This window comes from Dipodomys spectabilis, unplaced genomic scaffold (assembly GCF_019054845.1).
Source record: "Dipodomys spectabilis isolate Male_0828 unplaced genomic scaffold, ASM1905484v1 ptg000052l, whole genome shotgun sequence".
Lineage (NCBI taxonomy): Eukaryota > Metazoa > Chordata > Mammalia > Rodentia > Heteromyidae > Dipodomys > Dipodomys spectabilis.
The window spans coordinates 289929-311518 of NW_024870729.1; the positions used below are offsets into that span (position 1 = coordinate 289929).

Here is a 21590-nt window from a genome sequence, read left to right on the forward strand (position 1 = left end):
TGGCATGAGATTACCACTCACACCAGTCTTGGTAATCACAACATAGGATACAACTCACCAAACACTATGTTCTGTGCATGTGGATGTCTCTGAGAAGAGGTCCTATTTCAATGACAGAGACCTCCAATGCCATGACAACAGCAGCTATTGACCTTCTTCCCCAGAAAGCCAAACTCCTAGCAACTCAGTACAAAGGCAGAGTATGGCTTCTTTTGGGAAGTCTTTACTACTCTTCTGTGGCAATCGCTGCATTTGACAGAGATTTCCAGCTCAAACTTAATTTACAGAAATGTTGCTAAAGCAGCCCCTTTCACATACACTGTATATGTTTTAGTTTACTGATGCACAATCACAGTGCTGGTGAACATTCTCTAGTAGCAGAAATGTAATGGGCACATGAGGTTATCAAGAAACCCACAATACTTTCTCAGTTCTGGGTAACTACAAACACGATCCAGCTTACCTTTTTTGAAGGTCTTGTTAATACTAGTCTGTCCCTCAGCAAAGCTTTTGTCTCCTTCAACATAAGGGAACACTCTGCCTTGGTGTACCCAATAGTAGTCATGAGAACCAAAGAAGAACACAGGGAAGTCCCCCAAGTCATGCTTAAGGCCTTGGATGTTCAGTGGCACAGACCTGGGATTGCAGATCTCAGCTGGCCACCATCTGAAAACAAAAGCAGTTTTAAACAAATCTCACCATTCTCTACAGGTTGGCAGGAGAAAGTAAGGGGTTTCATGGTTTGCAATTTTTATTCAGATTCTGAACACAGGCTATTTTGAACAAAAGTTCAAACACAATCCAAAGCATCTATCATTAAAAAACATTAGCCAGGCACTGATGGCTCACACCTGTAATTCTAGCTACTCAGGAGGCTGACATCTGAGAATCACAGTTCGAAGTCAGCTCAAGCAAGACCCCGTGAAACTCTTATCTCCAATAAACCACTCAAAAACCAGAAGTGGAGCTATGGCTCAAAATGGTAGAGCAAAAGATCTCAGGGACAGTGCCCAGACCCTGAGTTCAAGCCCCACAATTGCCAAAAAAATGAAAAAATTTAAAAAATTATTTTGAATTAAGAAAATGGTGAACAAAGGTTAATAAGCAAGAAGGCTCTAAAAAGCTGATTTAGTATCTTTCTTAATATGTTTAATATTTGACATTTATGAACTATGTCATAAAAATAATAAGTCATAAGGTCTAATAACAACAACACTGAACCCACTACCTAATCCAAGAACCAGAATGCTACCAACCTTATTCCAAACCTAGGTAATGTTCTAGAAGTCACTCTCCCCTGTCACCCCCACACTAACATATGTGAACATTTCAAGGAATAAAAGATTATCTTTTGAGGAATTAAGGATTACTTACTTCGAATAATTCTGAGGATAAATGCTTTATATTAGAACAATGTCTCCTATGCAACCCTACATTCAGGGCAAACACTTCTTGGCCTTTGCATCAGTTGGCAATTCAAAGTCTAATGCCTCTTAATATAGGGTAGGGCCAGAATGAAAACAAAGCAGTATCATGCTAAGATACTTGATCACTGCAGTAGTCATTAAATGAAACTATCTGTAAGGAGCTTTTAACAGTTTCTAGTAACTAGACAAGTTAGGAAATAATGGGAAGCCAGGGGTCAGATAATGAGGCTCCAACCCCAATGATCCTCATGTGGGCTTCTGTGGTTTACAAAGTCACCAATGCAAAGAGTAAATACATGAAAACAAATATTTAGCCCCAGGTAGGAAGTCCATGAAACTCTTATCTCCAATAAACCACTAGAAAAACCAAAAGTGGTGCTGTGGCTCAAGCGGTAGAGTACTCGCCTTGAGCTGAAGAGCTGAGAGACAGCGTTCAGGCCCAGAGTTCAAGCCCCACAACCGACGAAAAACAAAACTTTCTTTTTAATTCCTTGAGGTTAAAATGTGTACCTATGATTCTAACATGTGATACCAGACTACCATCCAACTGCTCCTTTCCTTTATGCCTTCACTGCCCATAAATCAAACCTATAAATCTTTGTCAATCTACTTATTGAGAACAAAATTGTTTCATAGTGTGTTATTTTTTAGTAAGGCTAAACATTTTTTTCTGGGATTATTTCCTATTTGCTACTATTTTGCAAACTGATTCTGTTCTTTGCCTTTAAAAAATTTTCTTTTTTTTTTTTTTTTTTTTTTTGCGGGGGGGGTCAGTTGTAGTGCTTGAATTCAGAGCCTGGGTACTTTCCCTGAGCAATTTTTGCTCAAGGCTAGCACTCTTGGAGCCACACACAACTCCACTTCTGGTTTTCTGGTAGTTTTTTGGAGATAAAGAGTCTCACAGACTTCTGTGCAGGCTGGCCTTGAACTATGATCCTCAGATCTCACCTTCCTGAGTAGCTAGGGTTATGGGTGTGAATGAATGTACCTGTCATTTTCCAATGAGTGTGGAGGAGTGAATACTTTTGATATTTGTCTTTTACAACTTTAAGTCTATTTCCACATTATATTAATTGATTTATTTCAATCTGATTTTTTTAAAAAAATTAAGATGTGGAAGTTTATGTTAAAAGAAAAGGGGATGGGTTCCTTTCTCAACTGCTCCTGGATCTCAGCTAAAAACAAACTTTTTATTTGTTTTATACTTCTGGAAATTTACCTAGGGCTTTCCATTCTATGAGGCAAGTGATCTGCACAGTTGGATCCCCAGCCCTTGATTTTTTTCAGACAGGAGGGAGCTCTCACTCTGTACCTTAGGCTGGCCTCAACCCTGTAATACTCTGGCCTTCATCTTGCAAGGGCTAGAACTACAGCAACATAGGAGGCATAGGTAAGAAAATCATGGCTGAAAAATAACTAGGCTCATGCCTATAATCCCAACTACTTAGGAGGCAGAGACTGGAGGATGGTGGTGTAAACCCATCCAGCCCAGGCAAAAACTTAGAGAGACTCCATTTCAAATAATAAGCTAGGTGTGATGGTATGCACCAGTGATCCCAGCTACATGGAAAGCCAAAGGTAGGAGGATGGAAGTTAAGACTAATTAGGTGCAAAAACATAAGACACTATCTGAAAAACAACTAAAGCCAACAAAGGACTGGAGGTTTGATTCCAGTAGGAGAGTGTCTACCTAGCAGGCATAAGCCCTGAGTTCAAACCCCAGTACTACAAAAAAGCACAAAACCAATCAGAACCAAAGGCTCTTCCTGGAATAATTCTCTCTTTAAATTATAAAGCTATGTTTATACACACTTCTTAGGGCTTCTAGAAGTCAGAACAAAATGGGCTAGATTCAGGACCAGTGAGAGCTATTTTGGCCTGGATGTAAACTAAATCTTACTATAAATCAATATAAATCTAATTAAGGCACAAAGAAAATAGCATTTCTACTGACTAATCAAGACCTTTTGTTACAAAATTAAGTAGAATATAGTTCATTAGTATAAAACTTTCAGCTAGGCGGTAGTGGCTCATGCCTATAATCTTAGCTACTGAGGAGGCTGAGATGTGAGGCCTGCAGTTTGAAGCCAGTGTGGGCAGCAAAGTCCATGAGACTCTTAGCTCCAATTAACCACCAGAAAACAGGAAGTGGCGCTGTGGCCCAAAAAGGTAGAGTGCTAGCCTTGAACAAAAGAACTCAGGGACAGCGCCCAAGCCAGGAGTTCAACCAACAACAACAACAACAACAAAACTTTCAGAACTTAAAATAAATGTCTAGCAACTAGTTCCAAGGAAAAAGAAAGTCCAACAACATAAACTTCCCATTGCTGTAAAAACCCAGGATGAAAACCTGTTTCTTTCCTGGCTTAGGAAGAAGACAGGTCTTGGCTGCTCTGCATTCACTATGAATCTGGTCTGAAAAACAAGTACTTCCTCTTTGTCCTTTGAAAACTTGCCTGTAATTTCCCAATTTGACCCAAACAATCTGCTTGTAATGGAGTTTCTTGCCAGCTTTACAGTCATTGCAATTCCAGCAGCCGTCTGGCATATCTATGCTTAGGCATTCTGGGTGGAAGGAAGCCGGGCACGATTCGCAGCAGAGCAATCTTCCACCTTGAAACAAATAGACAGTCTTAATAACTGAGAAAAGAGGAAAGAGAAAAAGAGAAAGGCGAAAGTTACCTTTGAAGTGCATTTGATTTAAGTTGGGGGACAATAACAAAGGGATTAAGTCACATCCATAGAATGGATTAAAATAGAAAATAGAAAACCAAAGAAAATATTTAGCTACTTTTTGGGATTTTTTTTAGGATGTCAGTGGCTAGAAATAGAGCTTTGAGTAGCACCAAAAGCATTATTGTACTTTTTACTCCTCTAAAATATGGACTATTGAAGTACCAGTTTAGCAAGCAGCTAAAACTCTTAAAATTATCAGTAGATGCGTAACATTTTTAGATCGAGTAGATATGAGGGTAAGTTAAAAAAATGAACAATTTTCTTCAGTGATAAGAAATGGACATCTTTATATTTTAATCCAGTGCCAAAATTAACTAAATCCCTTTATAATAAAATTAGAAAGGCCCCTTAACAAGAATGGAAATAGGCAGTAGGCTCAGCAGTATTTTTTTTTTCCATAAGAGGATATAAAAAAGAACATTGAGAACACAGATTCTCTAATTGGTGATTGAGTATCATTATGATTTCAGTGATGACAGAAAGTCAAACGCTATATAGCAGTGGTTTGAAACTTTTTCATTATCAAGGATCCTTTTGCACAGACCCATATTTGCAAATATTGTATCACTTCAACAATTGTGCACTTCAATAATAACAATTTCTATTTTATTTTTTCTCCTATTTTAATAACTACAGAAATGCATATGCCAAAGACCCAGTCCTAATAATCAAACATCACATTAAGCTCTTCAAATTATAGCCAATTATAAAGAAATTCACGTTGCCTTATTTTGTACAAATGTATTATTCTGTTAGATAATAATAGTTCAGATATTATGTTTATATGTCTTCTCAGACTTAATCTTGAGAACCACTGCTTTATAGCGTGAAACTAAGTGATTACCAGTGTAGAATGAAGTTCCATATTTAGGACATCCCTCTAAGTATCCTTTCAAAACTCTCTCCTTTGAAATACACAAAATGATTTCTGGATTGATACCAAAACAAGTATGGCAGAAGTAGAATTTTTAATGCAAAAAAATTGTTTTTTGTCAGGATTAAGCATTTCTAGTATTTCAACAAGTGACAAAAAAGGGATTAACTTCTGATGATGAATATAAGACATTTACTGCAAAAACAAATCCATATTTCCTTTGGAAAATTACCTCTATAACCGCTGAATATACTGAAATTTAAGGTTTCATGAGCAAAAGGTTAAGAACCTTTATGAGACTTGATCAAATGACATGCTCCAACCTTTTGATGGTTTACCATCTATTTTCCAAAAAAAATTTTGTCTTCCTGAAGACTTTCAAGCTTCCAACTGATTAACATGAAAACAAAAATCTATATGCAGTCAGTGATGAATTAAATTTCTGTATTTCCTCTGCTCAAAAGCTTTTCCTTCAATCATCAGGGCTCCCCCACACACCCCCCCTCTTTGACTGAAGATCTCAATATAGACTGATTGGCTGAATTCTCCAGCCCAGAGATTACCTGCCTGAATGCTTCTGAGGAGGATAGAGAATATTCTGTAAATTTAAAGCAAAATGAATGATTCATGGGTCTTGCAAACAGTTTTAGAGATTATCATTATCAGTACTGACATAGAACTCAGGCCAGTCATTTTTAATGATTATTATAAAGTCCTAAATATTGAGTCCTATTTCAGAGGAAATACAGAGCCAGAATCAACAGTGAAAATCATCATGATAAAGATGTTAAAAACACACAGGAAAATAGAAAAAAAATAAAAATACAAATAATCTACCTTGGTGCTATGCAAGAAAACAGCTTTAGGATGCAAGAGAAGTAATATATGGTTCAAGCTAAGCAGAGGGCTCAAAATAATCTCAATTCATGGCAAGGTTAAGACTGAGGGCTGAAAACAAAGCAACAACTGAATTAAACTAATTTTATAAAGATGCCAGCAGGAAAATAAAGCATTTCCTAAAATGCCTCCAGTAAACTAACTTTACTGAATTATGAAGTCAGACCTATGCCCATCTTTGTTTTGGAAGGCAGTATCACCAGTAAGGTTATACAATCTGACCTCATGGAAAACAAACAAAATAAATACCCTTTCCAATACATACTGAGTCCTAATCAACTTGTTTAGTTATACTTTCTTTTAGTCATGAGTGGCTATCTGACAAAGAGCAAAGATATGACCAACAGGCAGCACAATGAATGAAGAAAGAAAGGAAAGAAAGAAAGAAAGAGAGAGAGAGAGAGAGAGAGAGAAGGAAGGAAAGGAAAGGAAAGGAAAGGAAAGGAAAGGAAAGGAAAGGAAAGGGAAAGGGAAAGGGAAAGAGAAAGAGAAAGAAAGAGAAAGAGAAAAAGAAAGAGAAAGAGAAAGAGAGCCGGGCGCCGGTAGCTCACGCCTGTAATCCTAGCTACTCAGGAGGCTGAGATCTGAGGATTTCAGTTCAAAGCCAGCCCATGCAGGAAAGTCCGAGACTGTTATCTCCAATAAACCACTAGAAAACCGGAAGTGGCACTGTGGCTCAAGTGGTAGAGCGCTTGCCTTGAGCTGAAAGAGTGAAGGGATAGCGCCCAGGCCCAGAGTTCAAGCCCCATGACCAACCAAAAAAAAGAGAGAGAGAAGCGAAGAGAGAGAAAGAGAGGGAGGGAGAGGGGAGGGAGGGAGAGAGAGAGGGAGGAAGGAGGGATGGAAAAGGAAAGAAAGAGGGGAAGAGGGGAGGAGGGAAGGAGGGAGGGAGAGGTAAACAGAAAGGAAGGAAGGGGACTCAGGGTATGGATGGATATGGGTTCTATAGATAAGAAGGAAGAAGCCTGGCGCTGGTGGCTCATACCTATAATCCTAGCTACTCAGGAGGCTGAAATCTGAGGATCACGGTTCAAAGCCAGCCCGGGCAGGAAAGTCCATGAGACTCTTATCTCCAATAAACCACCAGAAAACCGGAAGTGGTGCTGTGGCTCAAGTGGTAGAGTGCTAGACTTGAGCTGAAGGACAGCACCCAGGCCCAGAGTTTAGCCCCACGGCCGACAAAAAAAAAAAAAAAAAAAGAAAGAAAAGAAAAAGAGAGAAAAAGAGAAAAAAGGAAAGGAAGGAAGAAATAAAGAAAGAAGGAAAGAAAGCACATTTCATGTATACCTAGTATACCATACATGATACATATCAGGCATGCATGAATTTTTCTTTATAGATTCCATATCTGGCCTCCAGATCCAAATGGGAAACGTATATAAGAAAATCCCTTTACCTTCCAAGCTCACCCTTTTTTTTCTCTGGGATAGTAACTCCCCAAATAATACATTATTGTTAAATCAGTTTTTCTCTTGATTACCAGTACGCTATGGGATACTAAACACAGATGTCTTCTTCTATGGATGAAATCCACTGGAGGAATATAAATATGCATTCAGCTCTTGATTTCCTATGGATTATCTATCAGCAATTCAGCTGGGCTGCCTTCTAACATCCAGTATTTGAGGAACCTTCTATGCCCACTTTCCCACCAATGTCTTGTAAGGAAATAGCAGCAATTTTTATAGCATTTTAACAAATATTTAAGAAACAAAATGTTAGAATGCATTCTAAAATAAAACTTTTAAGTATGTGTATCTTGATTTCCTTCTCTTAAAAACCTATCTTATTATTCAGCTGACAGTAACACATCATACTTCTATTCTAACATAAACGCTAGTTCTACATCAGGCAGAAGGGAAAGAGCCTTTAAAACATTCTTATATGTTGGAAAAAAAAATCTTACTCTTGCTACTTTAATAACCTACATATTTGGAATGTGTGAAAAGTAACTCAAGGAGAATGGAAAATGTGATAACAGAATTATTTTAAGCCCTTTTTAATAATTTTGCAGCCGTATGAAGACACAGTCACAACCACCAAGGCAGAATTTACCAAAAGCAACAGATGGTGCTTGACAGGCATACATTTCCCCCCTTCATTTAAAGAGAAAAAAATAGGAAATGCAAAAATAAAACGAGATAAACTATTTTGATTATTACCTTTCTCACATTTCTTTTTGGAAGCTGACGAAGAAGGAATCATAGGTAATTTCATCAACTCAGCACGATTTGATTCGTTCAGTAGGTAGTGGGACTTATAGGCATAGGAACTGAACATGGGGTCTGAATGGTCCTGAACTATCAGCCCTATACGAAACAAACAGAAAGAGATGAGCTGCAATGAAACTACCCATGATTCCATGAGGTAAGAAATAAACCAACACCTATTATGAAGCTGGGCTTGAAAGTTGGGTGTGGAGGGAGGACATGAACAAAAAAGAAAGACCTAACAGAAAAGCTTGCTACAGTTACTGAAAGTAGTATGAGTTATCAAATGCCTTATAACTATATAGAAACCTCTACACTTTCTAGAAGAAAACCCTGAATCATTTGAAAACATACACAACATTTGATATCATACCAAAACTCTGAAAGATTACTGAAAACTCAAGAAGGAAAACAAATCTATGTTCCTTAACATTTGGAAGTACTATGATGACCATCCAAAGAACAAAACAAGGTATTACTTTGCTAGCTAGAAGAGCAATCATGAAACTCAGACCTATTTCAAAATATCCAATAGGACTCAAAGACAGAACTGAGTCTCCTATCTCTTCCACTCATATCTTGAGAAACACTCAAGTAAATTCTAGCATTCTCTGTCAAATAATGAAACTTTATCAATACAATATACGATTTTAGCTGGGCACTGGTGACTTACACCTAAAACCCTAGCTACTTAGAAGGCTGAGATCTGTGGATCGAGGTTCAAAGCCAGTTGGGGCAGGTAAGTTCATAAAACTATCTCCAACAAACCACCGAAAAGCTGGGAAATGAAGCTGTGGTTCAAATGGAGTAATACTTGCCTTGAACAAAAAAGCTCAAGGACAGTGTCCAGGTCCTAAGTTCAAGCCCCAGGACAGTAAGGAAAAAAAAAAAAGAAAGTGGTTGTGACAATGCAAGGGTTTATTGAAGCAGGATCTACCATCTAGCTTCCTATCTGGAGGAAAACACACAATCTACTACAATCACCCATGATTCTTCTTTTTGCCTCTCTTCTTCCCGAGTTAGGTTTCTAATTCAACTGCAAGCCACTCCTAAATCCAGGCAACTATGAGACCAGAGAATATTTCTCTATCTTGGTTACTAGTTACTGTATTGAAATCTATAACTTTACAACACAAATCACAACAGCAATTTCATTTAGGGGTCATGTTGAGAGGAGGAAGGATATCATTTACTTTTTCCTGTGGGTTTTACCTTTTAGATACTGCCATCTACTGAGATGGAATCAAGAAATGCTTCTGAACCAGATGATAGGAAAGGAACCTGACAGTGCTAATTATATAAGAATCTTCTAAGAAGAGTTATGCAATGTCCAAACAAATTCCACACATTTAATAGGAGACAGTGTAGTTTGTATTTAAAAAGTAGGCCTCGGGCTAGGTTATAGTGGATTGTGTCTGTAACCCTAGCTACTCAAGAGGCTGAGATCTGAGGATCAAGGTTCAAAGCCAGGCCAGGCAGGAAAGCCTGTGAGACTCCAACCAATTACCAACAAGCTGTAAGTGAAGTTGTAGCTTGGGGCATAAAAAGCTAAGGGACAACCCAAGCTACGTTCAAGTCCCAGTACATACATACACCAGGCTGAGTTCAAGTCCCAGTACATACATACACATGTGTACACACACACACACACACACAAGCAAAATAACAAGACTTTATATTATCAAAATTTTATTTCACAAGTATTTTTATACAAGCAGTACTACATGCTTGTAGTCATGGCACTCGAGAGGCTGAGGTAGAAAGGTCAATGGAGCCCATGAGTTCACGATGATTTAGGCAACATAGCAAGACTTCATCTTTTAATTAAAAATTGTAAAAAATATTTTACAATACTATTAAAGCAAAAACAAAAAAATGTTTTCATCTTTAGAACAGTTTAAATAAAATATAACAGGCCTAACAGGCCTTAAGAGTCCTCTCAAATATTTCACACAAAGATAAGTATACAAAACTTGGCACTTGCATTAAAAACAACAGAAATAGTACTTGAGGATACTAGTTTATTTCCAAATACTTACTAAATTTTTTTTGAAAAAAGTTTCATTGTAATACAACCAAGATAAATCTGGATCCCATGTATCATAAAGAAGCTCTGCTTGCTAGCATGCATATGGCCTTGAGTTTGAGTTTGATCCCAGAACCATTACCCCCTACCCCCTGCAAAAACAATAACGAAAGAAAGAAAGAAAGAAAGAAAGAAAGAAAGAAAGAAAGAAAGAAAGAAAGAAAGAAAGAAAGAAAGAAAGAAAGAAAGAAAGGAAGGAGACAGAAAAAAGGCTCTATTTATATGTACAAGAAACTCAAGCTTGCGGACCCTCCCCAGGGCCATAGTGTTTTCAGCTGATCAGTCTCTTGGCATACTTAAGTATCATAGCTAGCAAGTAAAAGTCTTTGTTGCTGACTCTTAAGTAAATCACCTTAGCTTTGTCTTATCAAGCCCTCTGAATGCTAGACCCAAAACATCATAAAATGCAACATAAACAATGGAAAAATAACTGTGCTAGCTTTGTCTTCCAAGTAAAACTTAGTAAGATGAAAGCTCTAGATTAAAGAGAGGACATGAGAAAGATCTACTTCAAAAATACTTGCAGATTATTAATCCTTTCAATTATAGAAATTTAAATAGAGGGCTGGGAAGATGGCTCAGTGGTAGAGCACTTGCCTTGCATGCCTGAGGCCCTGGGTTCGATTCCTCAGCACCACATAAGCAAAAAGAAAAAAGCCGAAAGTGGCACTGTGTCTCAAGTGGTAGAGCGCTAGCCTTGAGCTGAAGAGCTGAGGGACAGCGCCCAGGCCCAGAGTTCAGGCCCCACGACCGGACCTCCCCCCCCCCCCCAAAAAAAAAAAAAAAGGAAATATTAAATAGAAAAACCAAGAACTTATCTGCAATTCTATGTTTGTTTTATTTTTAATATATTGATGGTGCTGGGGACTGAACCCAGAGCCTTGCATATGCTTGATAGGCAAGCACCCTATCACTGAGCTATTTTCTTAGCGCTCTATTTTTAAAGAAAATTCTAGGGGCTGGGAAGGTGGCTCAGTGGTAGAGCGCTTGCCTTGCATGCATGAGGCCCTGGGTTTGATTCCTCAGCACCACATAAGCAAAAAGAAAAAAGCCGGAAGTGGCACTGTGGCTCAAGTGGTAGAGCACTAGCCTTGAGCTGAAGAGCTGAGGGACAGCGCCCAGGCCCAGAGTTCAGGCCCCACGACCGGACCCCTCCTCCCCCCCAAAAAAAGAAAAAGAAAATTCTAGCTTAGCTTTTGGGAAAAAAAATAACAATCTGAATGTCTGTACCTGGTGGAACAAGCACCTGAAACTTAGATAGGAGGATCCTGAGTTTCAGGCCACACAGCAAGACCCTGTCTCTAAGTGAATAAGTAAATAAAAGGGACTTTTGGTAATGTGCACCTCTCCAGGAGTTTAACAGAACAGAATTTGGCATTGGGTGATAGGCTGTACAGAATGGCCTGAGTTCTCTCAATGCTGAGACTCATTCTAAGTGGAAATATGCCAATGATCTGACATGGAAATAAAGAGGGTTGACACTTACCTCTGGCACAAACAAAACAAAAGCCTACATTTATAGCAGCAGTAGTATGATTGCCCCGTTTGGAATGGTTACTACAGATGAGAATGTAGGAGGTCACAGATACACTTCCAGCAGCAATGCAAGCATCTCCACAGTGATAGGCGACTGGACATCGCAAGCATCTCATCATGCGTCCTGTGTAAAGACAAGTCAAGTAGGGTTGTACTGAGCTGGACAGGAGTCTTTTGAAGTTGGGCTTTCTTGAGTTCTCATGTGACATTAATTATAGTAACTATAAAATACTTTTTCTTCACCAGGCTGTTTCTATCATTTCTATGCATATGATCCTAAATAAAAGCCTAGTAACCATTTAGAGATTGTTCAAAGAAAAAAACAATCTGTTCCAATGCTGGAGAGATCCTGATAATCCAAAATGGTGCCTGTTTAAGGGCTTTTCAAGTGTAGTTTTGAACATATCAAATTTTCTTTTTTAATAGTATTTTTGGTACAGGGGATTAAACCGAGAACATTGCACTTGTTAAGCAAGTGCTTTTGCCACTGCACTAAACCCTAGCCCTGGAATTTTCTTCTCATGGATTTGCATGGAATTTCTTCTCATAGATTTATAGTTAAGCCTTTAACCACAAATTAGAGAGAATGCCTGATGTTGTCTGTATTGTGTTTAATGCATTTTTTTGACACTGAACTTCAAACAAGAAATCTTTGTCCCCTCCTGTAATTTATGTTACCTTTGCTTGCTTTGTGGATGTCTTTCTCCATAGAGCAGGCAGAGCAGCAATGTTGAGGACAGCGGAATCCTTTAGACTCAAAGATGGCAGTAGGAAATTTGCGAACACAGGCTTCGTGATAAAATTTCCCACAAGTTCCAACAGAACAACGCTTCACATCTTTACCAGATACTTTGCATGAAAAACATGGGTGTTCCCCTGAAAGATTGGTGAGGACCATAGTTAAATAAGATCTGATTAAAACATTCAGTTTACTTATTTATTTGGGGTGTAAGGAATGGAACCCAGGGCCTTGCATATGCAAGGCAAGTCCTCTACCACTGAGGTACAGCCACAGCCCTGGGTGTTTCTTGAGACAAGATTCCACTAGTTTGGAATGGCATGAAACTTACTAGGTAGCCCAGGTTTGCCTTGAATTCATGACCCTACTGTTCTCTGACTGATTGGATTATAGGCATATGTTATCATGCTTGGGTACATATTCCTTTCAGAGTTGTCCTCCAAAAAAGAAGCTCTACAATTACATTTAACACATTTTTTTTCCTTGGGTCAGGTCGTGGGGCCTGAACTCTGGGCCCGGGCGCTGTCCCTCAGCTCTTCAGCTCAAGGCCAGCACTCTACCACTTGAACCACAGCGCCACTTCCGGCTTTTCTTCCCCCTGCTTATGTGGTGCTGAGGAATCGAACCCAGGGCCTCAAGCATGCAAGGCAAGTGCTCTAACACTGAGCCACCTTCCCAGCCCCTACATGTAACACATTTGAGTGTGTTGACACATGCCTATAATCACACTTGTTTGTAAGACAGAGATGGAAGGACAGCAATTTGAGGCCAGCCAGAGCAAAGAAAAAGTCAATAAGACCTTTATCTCAGAACATAAATTGGACATGGTGGCACATGCCTATCACTCCAGTCATGCAGGATATGGACACAGGTCCAAGGCTGGCTCCATGCAAAAATGTGACACCCTATCTGGATAAAATAAAAATAAAAAGGGACCGGGGCATAGTTCAACTGAGAGAATACTTGCCTAGAAAGTACAAGGCCCTGAGTTAAAATCCTAGTATAGATAAGCATTAAAGAGGCTGCATTATTTGAGAAAATTAATAAATACCTGTGATATGAATAAAGAAAACTTATTAATATTAATGATATGAAAAATGAGACATCACTATAAATTGCACAAACATAAAGATACTAAAAGTGCATCAAAGCCAGGTGCTATGCCTATAATTCTAGCTACTTAAGAGGCTGATATCTGAGGATCATGGTTCAAAGCCAGCCCAGGCAGGAAAGTCTGTGAGGCTCTCTATCTCTAATTAGTCACCAAAAAGCTAGAAGTAGAACAGAGCTGTGGTACAAGTGGTGCGATACTAGTCGAGCAACAAGCTCAGAGACAGTTTCTAGGCCCTGCGTTCAAGCCTCAGGACCAGCACACACAGACACACAGACAAAAATATATCAATATATCTCACTAATAAATTTAAATTCTTAGATGAATGAACAAATTCCTAGAAAAACAGATCTCACCAATACTGGTGCTAAAATATTAAACTGTCAGAAGAAATTGAAACTATAATTGAACGTATTCCAACAAAGAAAATTGTATGCCCCCATGGCTCCAATGGTCATTGTGCCAAACATTTAAAGGGGGGAAAATGATGGCAATTATAACAGAAACGAGGTAAAATGAAAAACACACAAAAAAGAAACAAGTACAAGAAAGCAGATGTGGGAAACATGAACCAAAAATGGCTAAGAAAAAAGATGACTGAGGATTATATTTTGTCCTCTAGAGTTCACATATGTAGAAAATACACACCACCTATGTAAGTAAAGCTAACTGAGTAAGATTTCACAAGCAGTCAGAGAAATGCTAATGGAAACCGATTTAAAACACAAAGAATAGTTGGATAATACCTGTTGTTGATAAGAGCATAGGTAAGGTAGTCTCTTACACAATTGGTAGGAATTAATGTTGGAAAGAGCTATCATCCTAGGCGACAACTAGGCAATATTGTTCTCAATAAAAGCACTATCAGAAAGTGGAGCTGTGGCTCAAAGGGTAGAGCGCTAGTCTTGCTCATGGACAGCACCCAGGCCCTGAGTTCAAGCCCCACAATGGACATACATACATACATACGTACACACATACATGCATGCATGCATGCACAATCACATCCTCTAGCCTACATGTTCTAGTTCTTGGTGAAGACATTTACATACATGAATAAACGATTACTGCAGCACTGTCTGTAACTGCAAAAAGCTGAAAGCACCTCATATTTCTTCCATAGGGGAAGAGATAAATAAACCATGATGTGTGCATATTATGAAATACTGTCCAATAAATAAGATGCACTTCTATTTGACATAAAGAGACTCTTACAGGACAAGGGTATGACACATTTTTTGTTAAGCATATGTAAAAATGTTATACAGACAGAAAGGTTTACAGTACTACCCAAGAAACTGATAACAATAGCTAACTCTGGAGATAGCCAGAAATACATTTATAGAGAGGGGTCTAGGATTTTAAGAGTGGTGATCAAGGCTTGGGCTGCAGCTCAGTGACAGAACACATGCCTATTATTAGAATTTACCAGGCCATGGAGACCAATTCTCAGCACCAAAAAAAGAAAGGGAAAAAAACAAGAGTGATAATCATTTAGAGACATGAGTTAGAAAAGTTAATTATGATATGTTCATAATAAAGTTTATATAATTAGAAATAAAATTAAAATACTATCAATAAGAATACTATATAACATAAATGGACAAGATTCAAAAAAAGCAAATAAAATACAGAAAAATGCTCAGCTGGAAAGAAAGAACTACAAATTATGACAACTAGTCCTACATTTAATGGGTATTTTGATATCAGCCCTTGAAAAGTGTTTAAATCTGTTGATTTCTTTTCAATTATCCCTATAAAAATCAGAAGGGAAATATAAGAAACAATATTGGTTTTTGCTTTACAAAACAGTAAGTTGAATTACAAGATTATTCCTTGACTTTTCAAATTGCCTAATTTTCAGAAATTGGCTGAATTATAATTTTTTTAAATGAGTAGTTACCTTTACCATGAAAAAATAAAATGAGTAGTTACAACTGTGATGTCTGCATATTTTTGTTGCCTTTATTCTAGAAATAAAACACAATAGGACCCAGCCAGGAATCTACCCTGAGCAACAGGAACCAGGATACAAGGACACATGCACCTCCATGTTCATTGCAGCACTGTTCACAATAGCCAAGAAAATACGGAAACAACCCAGATGTCCCACTACAGATGAGTGGATCGAAAAATTGTAGTACTATACAATGGAATATTATGCAGCCATTAGAATGGACAAAATAATGGCATTTGCAGGGAAATGAATGGAACTAGAGCAAATCATTTTGAGCGAAGTAAGCCAAGAGCAAAGAGACAAATGCCACATGGTCTCCCTAATATGTGGATGCTAAAGCCAAAAATGCAAGGAGATATGACAAAGTAAACAGGACTCGAGAAACAAAGGACTTCCACTCATTTTGTCTTATTATTGCTAAATGACTCCATGTTCTTAACCACATATATGGTATAAGTATGCATAAATCTGAGGGAAGCTAGGAGGAAGACACAGAATCAGAGGGAAATGGGAAAACATACAACAGAGTGGCCTATTGCACTGGACAGAGATGAAAATGAACTAAGTAACTCAAAGGCAGCAATGGGAGGGAAGGAATGAGAGGAAAAGAGGGAAGATCTTACACTAAGCAAAAGGAAAGAAATGTAAATCTCACCTGATGTGCAAAAAATAGATGTATTGTCAAAGCTCATAGAATTCACAAACTTTATAGATCATGATAATGACAACTTGCCTTATGAAGGCTAATGCGTTGTGACTTTAACTAAGTATCACTATGCCACAATACTGTGAAATTTGTGAAATTTATATAATTACCTAATCTCAATAAAAAATTAAAAATTAAAAAAACACAATAGGGTTTTCCTTATTATTTTCCTATAGCAAACTTGTAGTTCTGAGTTACATCACAGCATGTATATAGCTGTGAAAAGTATTTTTTAAAATATTTTATTGTAAAGATACTGTACAGAGGGGTTACAGTTACATGAGTAAGGTAGTGAGTTCTTTTCCTATCAAGCATTGTTACCCCTCTTTGTTTTTCCCCTACTATCCCTTCCCTCACCATCTCCCCAATTCCTCCTTCCCCAACAAGTGGTAAAGTTCATTTTCAATGTAGTGTATTGTATTTCTTGTTACAATGGGTCGACCTGTATCCTTGTTTCAGCATTTTGTTATTTCCCTTCCCTTCCCCAAATTGGAAAAATGTATATACAAGATGCAGGGCACCAGAATCAAATACAGTGACAATAGGGGGAAGACAATGGGGGAAGAACATACAAAAGAAACAAAAAAATCACATAGTACATTAAAAACAACAGCAACAGAGACAAAAGCCTCTTGTATCCCTATCTTGGGGTTCATTTCACTTAGCATCATCTTATATGGCCATATGTACATAGCTTCTGTCCTTTTCTGATTGTCTGGTAAGATTATCCTAGATGTATACTAGTTATTGCAAATAAGAGAAATAATGGGACCTATGTTTCTTTGGATCTGGCTTCTCTTAATATAATTTTTTCCAAGTCTTTCCATTTCCTAACAAATGGGGCAAGTTACTATTTTTTTTTAATAACTTCTGGAGCTAGGATATGATTTGGTAGTAGAACATTACATAGTGTATGGAAGGCCTAGGGTTTTACCCTAGGGGGTAAAAAAAGCCCTGAGGGAAAAAAGTCATTTTTAGATGTTAATAAAATTAAAATATACATTTTAAAGATAAATTTAACTAAAAAATGCATAAACTACTCCATATAAGAGTGGTCTTCATGTGCATGATCATAATAAGCCTATTAAGTTCTAACTGGTGCAAGTGATAGACTGATTGTTGAATTGTCCAATTCCTTTGACTTACGTCAGACCTCTAGCTTGTGAAAGGTAAAAGTATCCTCCCTTCCCATAATGAATTAGGGTTTTTTTTTCCTTTTTTTTTTTGTTGGTTGTGGGGCTTGAACTCAGGGCCTGCACATTGTCCTTGAGCTTTTTTGCTCAAAACTAGCGCTCTACCACTATGAGCCACAGTGCCACATCTGTTTTTTTAGTGGTTAATTGTAGATGTAAGTCTCACGGATTTTCCTTTCAGGCTGGCTTTGAATTGTGATCCTCAGATTTCAGCCTCCTGAGTAGCTAGGATTACAGGTGTGAGCCACTGGTACCTGGCTTGTAATCTCAGTCCTTCTGTTCAAAGTAGTAAAAGGAAGTGATTCTTTTCCAGAAAACATATTTGTCTTAAATAACAGAAAGTGAGAGTCTAATTAGCAGGAAGAAAAAACAGTAAGATCATGGGTTTGAGGCCAGAATGGGCTATGTAGCAAGTTACAGGTGAGGCTAGACTACACAGGAAGACCCTGTCTCAAAAAAACAAAACTGGTTGCTATGACTCAGGCCTCTAATCAAAGCAACTCAAGAGTCTTGAGATTTGAGATTCACAGCTAGGTAGAAAAATCCAAGAGATTCCTATTCATAATTAACCAGCAAAAAGTCAGAAAAGGTGTAGCTTAACTGGTAGAGCACCCTCTGTGAGCAAAAAAGTCAAGCAAGAGCACAAGAGTTCAACCCCCAGTGCCATCATAAAAGAAAGGAAGTGTGGGGGCTGGGAAGGTGGTTCAGTGGTAAAGCGCTTGCCTTGCATGCTTGAGGCCCTGGGTTCGATTCCTCAGCACCCATAAACAAACAAACAAAAAAATTGGAAGTGGCGCTGTGGCTCAAGCGGTAGAGCGCTAGCCTTGAGCTGAAGAGCTGAGGGGCAGCACCCCAGCTCAGAGTTCAGGCCCACGACCAGACTCAAAATAAAAAAAAAAAGAAAAGAAAAGAAAGAAAGGAAGTATGTCTGACTTCATTCTTTTGCACATATACTCATTTTTCTAGGCTCATTTGTTAAAATTGTCCTTTCCCCAACTAATGGTCTTTACACGTTGTCAAAAATCATTTGACCAGAACTAGAAATGTGGCTCAATTGTAGACCTCTTGCCTAACAAGTATGAGGCCCTGGGTTCCAAATTCAGCACCACCACCACCAAAAAAAATCCCCCCCAAACAAAAACCCTAAAACAACAATCATTTAAGTTGGGTGCCAGTGGCTCATGCCTGTACTCCTAGATACCAAGGAAGCTGAGATTTGAGGATTGCAATTTAAAGCCAGGCCAGGCATCAAAGTCCCTGTGAGGCTCTTATCCCTAATTAATCACTCAAAAACCTGAAGTGTAGCTGTAGCTCAATGTGGTAGAGTGTTAGCCTTGATCACAAAAGCTCAACGACAGCACCTAGGCCCTGAGTTCATGCACCAAAACCTCCCCTCTCCCACACACATATACAATCATCTGAACATATATGCATGGGTTTACTTCTAGGTTTTCTACTCTATTCCATTAGTATATGTCTATTATCTCCATACCAGTATCATTGTTTTGATTTTTTTTTCTTTGTCAGTCATGGGGTTTGAACTCTGGGCTTGGGTGCTGTCCCTGAACTTTTCAACTCAAGGCAAGCACTCTACTACTTGAGCCACAGTGCCACTTCCAGTTTTCTGGTGGAGATAAGAACCTCACAGACTTTCCTGCCTGGGCTGGCTTTGAACTGCGATCCTCAGATCTTAGCCTCCTGAGTAGCTAGGATTACAGATGTGAGCTACCGGTGCCCAGCTGATTTGGTTTTTAAATCAGGAAATATAAGTCCTCCAACCTGATACTATTTGTTTATGAATTTTCCTCTTAAATTTCCAATAGGTATGTGCCAAATGAGACTCTACTCCACCTTTGTTGTCAGAATTCTACTGTCTTCTAGAGCTCAGCCCTATGAGTGTTTTAAGACTGAAAATACATATGGCCCTTCCAATCCAAACCAGGATTGCGTATTTAAACTCCAGTGGTTTATGTGGGGTTTTTTGGTCAGTGGTGGGGCTTGAACTCAGGGACTAGGCGCTGTCCCTGAGCCTCTTTGTGCTCAAGGCTAGGGCTCTCTACTATGTGAGGCATAGCACCACTTCCATATTTAAACTCTTAAAGTGGCCATGCAGGTTACAAAGTACTAGGGCTTTAGGAAAAGGGATTATTGGGAAATGTGGGCAACCAAGAGGGCCTGCCTATCATAAATATTCAAAAATGAAGTTATTTTTCAACTTGTGTTTTTTTTGTTTTGCTTTTGTATTTTTTTGGGGGGGAGGGGGATTCCGGTCTTGGGGCCTGAACTCTGGGCCTGGGCGCTGTCCCTCAGCTCTTCAGCTCAAGGCTAGCGCTCTACCACTTGAGCCACAGCACCACTTCCGGCTTTTTTCTTTTTTGCTTATGTGATGAATCAAATCCAGGGCCTCATGCATGCAAGGCAAACACTCTACCACTGAGCCACCTTCCCAGCCCTGCTTTTGTATTTTTGAGATAGGATCTCTATTCATGTGTAACCCACACTGGCTTCAAACTTAAGATCCTCCTGCCTCAGCCTCCTGAGTATTGAGATTAGAGTTGTATATCATCATGTCTCCCTTTATACATGCCTTAATTTTACAGATCTCTAACATAACAGAGTCTTAGTTCTTGCTAGGTACTGGTGGTTCACACCACTATCACTAGCTATTCAGGAAGCTGAGATTTGAGGATCATGGTTCCAAGCCAACCTGAGCAGGAAAGTCCATGAGATTCTTATCTCCAATTAATTACCAAAAACATTAAAATAATATAAAGCTTAAGTGGTAAAGTACTAACATTGAACAAAAAAGCTCAGGGACAGTGCCCAGTACCGAGTTCAAGCTCCAGGACTGGCAAAAATATATATATGGAAGACCAACAAAACAAAGAAAACAATGTACAACTATCTTTCCGAGAGGCTGCTAGGTGGCAAATTGGTCATAGTTTTATATCTAAATGTGATGATGAACAAAGCATTTGTGATAGGGAAATATACACTCTACATATGCTAAACAGCATTTATAGTATAATTTATAGTGTTATTAGTATGTGGTAGGATATATGGCTATGAAATGGAACATCAGCTACTTGGAGTCTGCCTAGGCTCAAATTCCACCTTCATTATATAGTACCTTTTGAAACTGGGCAGTGTACTAAATTCTCTATTCATTTTCCCTCTTCTACAAAATAGAAAAATAATGGTATGTACCTCATAATGTCCTTATGTTAATATCACAGGCTAACACAGTATTACCAGCACCTGGTATTTAGCAAGTGTTCAATAAAATTACCAAAGAATTTTTGGGGTATACATTTAAATGATAAGATAAAAAATAAATGTGAGAATCCAAATAAAGAGGGAAAAAAATGTCCAAGAAGGTCAACATATCATATATACTTGATATCCACTTAACTCTTAAAACCTCCTTCAAAAAAATCAAAATCCGGGCTGAGAAGGTGGCTCAGTGGTAGAGCGCTTGCCTTGCATGCATGAGGCCCTGGGTTCGATTCCTCAGTACCACATATGCAGGGAAAAAAAGCCAGAAGTGGCACTGTGGCTCAAGTGGTAGAGTGCTAGCCTTGAGGTGAAGAGCTGAGGGACAGGGCCCAGGCCCAGAGTTCAGGCCCATGACTAGACCCCCCCCCCCCCCAAAAAAAGAAAAATCAAAATCCAATGTATACACACACACGCACACATACAAAACTCATGTGCACACATACATAGCTCATAAAAACAGCACTACATGTTGTCAATCAGGTTTTTACTTGCTATGCTGTTTCAGACTGATCAACAATTACTGCTTTCCCTGAGTTTAACCAGGGTTACATAGAAAAGAAACAAATGTTTCTCTTTGTGTATAATTGATCTTCTGACAGATGGTAGTATCCTAGCAGAATAAGAAAGAAATGGTGAATCCAAGTTTAAAATAAAATTTCCAGTAGCTCTATCTTTCCACTAAAACAGACTCAGCATGGTTACAGTTTTGATTGAAACAATTCTAATCTATTAAAATTAAAGGATTTGGGGCTGGGAAGGTGGCTCAGTGGTAGAGCGCTTGCCTTGCATGCATGAGGTCCTGGGTTTGATTCCTCAGCACCACATAAGCAAAAAAGAAAAAA

The 21590-nt window shown here is 38.7% G+C and overlaps 1 protein-coding gene across 4 annotated transcripts in view; it reads right to left on the reverse strand.

Moving 5' to 3' along the window:
* The window catches only part of Nsd3 (nuclear receptor binding SET domain protein 3), a 117657-nt gene that overhangs the window by 22248 nt on the left and 73819 nt on the right, over positions 1-21590 (reverse strand). For 3 of the 4 annotated variants that reach the window (XM_042679484.1, XM_042679483.1, XM_042679486.1), the window contains exons 13-17: positions 12445-12642; positions 11717-11890; positions 8097-8243; positions 3884-4040; positions 464-666 (exon numbers count right to left, since the gene is read on the reverse strand). In XM_042679484.1, coding sequence (XP_042535418.1) covers positions 464-666; positions 3884-4040; positions 8097-8243; positions 11717-11890; positions 12445-12642 — 879 coding nt within the window. The remainder of the gene's footprint in view (positions 1-463; positions 667-3883; positions 4041-8096; positions 8244-11716; positions 11891-12444; positions 12643-21590) is intronic. The other variant, XM_042679485.1, reaches the window with a different exon arrangement.